The following is a 2,867-nucleotide window of genomic DNA, read 5'->3' as shown; positions in this document are numbered from 1 at the left end:
GGTCGCCCAGCTTGTCCAGCGTGCGGGCAGCCTCGGCCAGCATCCCCACACGCTGCCCCGGGCCTGCCAGGAAGCTGGGCGGGAGGTAGCAGCAGGCCAGCAGCAGTGCCTCGGCGTGTTCCCGTGGGGTGGGGTGGCTTTCTGGCTCGCCAGCTGCAGGGGACAGAGCCAAGGTCAGCACCAAGGGTGCCCGTGGACATCACTGAATAAATCTTGGGGAGCTCAGCATGGGGATGGGGTTATTCGCCCACCCTGGAGCTGGTGCCACCACCAAAGGAGGGGCTGGGAGCTCACATGTCCCAGGTCTTGGGGTGCTGCAGGTGGGGTGTCCCACCCCATGACCCACCATCTGTGGTGTTGGAGTGCTGCAGGTGGGAAAGGGGTGTCCCACTCTATGTCTCACCCCGTATCGCATCATCCAAGGTTGCAAGGGTGCTGTGGGTGCAGATGGGGTTTCCCATTCTGTGTCCCACCACTCAAGAGTTGTGGGGACTGCTGTAGTGGTGGAGCAGGGTGCCTGCCCTATTTCCCATCCTCCAAGGTGGTTGCAAAGGTATCCCACCCCATGTCCCACCACCCAGCGTGCAGGGGTACTGTGGGTGCAGAGTGGCGTGTCCCACCCCTGTCCCACCACATATCCCACCACCCACGGCTGATGGGGTGCTGTGGGTGAGGAGCAACGTGTCCCACCCCATCTCCTACCCCGTGCCCACCTGTTTTGCTGCCCTGCACCCCTCTCCTCCGCAGGCTGCGGTCCAGCAGCTGGTGGGTGCGCGTGGGGCTGGCCCGGGCCATCAGCCTGGCAGTGGCTTCGTGCAGGAACACCTGGATTGGGGGGGACAGTGAGCACAGGCGAGTGCAGGGCACCAGGGGACCCAGCAGGTGGCAGGTCGGGGGGCTCACCCGGCGCATGGCGGGGCGCAGGGTCTGTGCCAGGCGCCGGAGGCTGCTGAGGTCCTGCTGGAAGCCACGGAGCTCCAGGGCGGATGCCTGGTAGAGGCAGCTGCGCTGCTGGCTGGCCCCCATCTGCTGCTGCCACAGGTTGGGGCGGGTGACCAGGAGCAGGTCACAGAGCAGGAGCTGGACTGCCTGGAAGGACAAGGGGATCGGGGTGAGCAGGGGGTCGGACAGACGGACGGGGGTGCCGAGGAGGTCCCTGCGGGCAGGCGCTGCTGCGCGGGACCCCCGCCGGGCTGCATGGCAGGGGCATTGCACTCCCAGTCTGACACATGCAATGCAACTACAATGCACCCCCGCGAGGGTCGGGGGGCCCTCCCGCCACGGCTGGGGGCTTGCGGCCGCTTTGCGCCTCCCCAGCCCAGCTCCCCTTGTCGATGGTGCCCTTAGGGGGGCTGCCCAGCTCCAGGCTCTCCCGCAGGCAGCTGCTGGCCTTCTCACAGTGGCTCCGGGGGGCCTGGCTCCCATCCTGTTTGCTCAGCAAGGCGCGGACAGCTCGGAAGGAGTGCAGGGCAGCACGGGCAAGGGGCTTCCTGCAAGGTGGAGGACACATGGTCACTGCAGACCCCTCACTGGGCATGGCTGTGCCCTTCTTCAACACCCACCAGGTGCTCCAAGTGTGTTCAGAGAGGCTGTGCCAATCCAAGGGGGAGGGGAGGCAGGCAATGAGGTTCCACCCCTGTCCCCAATGTCCCCAGCACTCACTCAGAGCTCTGCAGTGCCCGGGGCATGGTCTCCACCAGCGGGTAGAGGCGCTCAGCCCCCTCCTCATCTCCCTGCAGCCAGTGGATAACGATGCCAATGAAGGATGCCCACCACTTGGACACGGGGTCAGTGCCTGCGGGGTGGGAGGGACACAGGAGCAGGGTGTTCCCACTCCCATGGCCCCCCACATGAAGTGATCCCAATGGGGGATGCGCCAGCCTCACCTGTGACAGCTGCCAAGCCGGAGGTGATGGAGGGTGCGGGGCCAGGTGTGCCACTGACATCTGAGCAGCCATTGAGCAGCTGGAGGTACTCGAGGGCGTCGGAGAACCGCCTGTGGAGAGGGGCTGTGAGGTGGCTGGCTCTGCACCAGGCAGGGGGAGAGGGTGCCCACCCCAGCACTCACCCCTCTCCCTGGGCAGTGGGACGGCCGGGCTCAGGGATGGCCACACAGCACAGCGCCTTCTCCAGGAGGTGTTCACGGAACAGCTGGGTCACCTGTGCCAGCGGGTCCACTGGGGCACAGAGGTGGGGTCAGCGGGTACACCACACCCCAAAATGGGCGATGTGGGGGTTTGGGGGCTTGGGATCACCTGGGTTGCCAGCGGAGCTGTAGATGGTCTCCCTGGGGACACCCTTGACCGCCCAGTCCCCATCAACGAAGAAGCGGTGGCCCAAGGGATGGCAGAGCCACTGCATGGCAGGGGGCACAGCCCCACCATGGGACAGGGCCACGCGCCGGGCACTGCAGAGGAAGGGGCGCTGCAGGGAAAGCAGGGGGTCAGGGGGGACCTGAGACCCCAATCCCAGGGGACACAGGGGACGCCCCAGTACCCCACACTCACCGCCAGGAAGTGGAAGCAGCGGTGCAGGCTGGCCTTGACCCGCAGGGCAGCTGCCACATAGATCTCGGCCAGCGCTGCCACGGAGATGGCGTCACCGGCGCACTCAGCCAGGTTGACGGCGCTCAGCGCCAGGTTGATGGCCAGCAGATGCCCTCCAGCCTGCTTCCCTGTGGGAATGGGGGACAGGAGGCTCAGGCATGGGGTCAGGGGGTTGTGGGGACACGTGGGGCACAGGGGTCCCGTCCCTCAGTCCCCATGGCATGGAGCTGTACCGGCGAGGTGGAGCTGGTGCAGACGGTGATAAGCCATGGCAGCGTCGCGGGCGCTCTGGCGGACATGGGCAGGGGGCGGGGGGTCCGG

The 2,867-nt window shown here is 66.7% G+C and overlaps 1 protein-coding gene across 1 annotated transcript in view; it reads right to left on the bottom strand.

The window, feature by feature from the left end:
* Positions 1-2,867, bottom strand: part of SREBF1 (sterol regulatory element binding transcription factor 1) — a 7,926-nt gene that overhangs the window by 580 nt on the left and 4,479 nt on the right. The window contains exons 5-14 of the mRNA XM_017734281.1: positions 2,780-2,867; positions 2,508-2,674; positions 2,256-2,424; positions 2,069-2,177; positions 1,887-1,996; positions 1,663-1,795; positions 1,328-1,490; positions 904-1,089; positions 714-825; positions 7-153 (exon numbers count right to left, since the gene is read on the bottom strand). Of these exons, the coding sequence (XP_017589770.1) occupies positions 7-153; positions 714-825; positions 904-1,089; positions 1,328-1,490; positions 1,663-1,795; positions 1,887-1,996; positions 2,069-2,177; positions 2,256-2,424; positions 2,508-2,674; positions 2,780-2,867 (1,384 nt within the window). The remainder of the gene's footprint in view (positions 1-6; positions 154-713; positions 826-903; positions 1,090-1,327; positions 1,491-1,662; positions 1,796-1,886; positions 1,997-2,068; positions 2,178-2,255; positions 2,425-2,507; positions 2,675-2,779) is intronic.

Source organism: Corvus brachyrhynchos, unplaced genomic scaffold (genome assembly GCF_000691975.1).
Source record: "Corvus brachyrhynchos isolate BGI_N302 unplaced genomic scaffold, ASM69197v1 scaffold5, whole genome shotgun sequence".
Taxonomy (NCBI): Eukaryota; Metazoa; Chordata; class Aves; order Passeriformes; family Corvidae; genus Corvus; species Corvus brachyrhynchos.
Note: the sequence above shows the minus strand (reverse complement) of the source record. Positions and strands in the feature narration are given on the sequence as shown.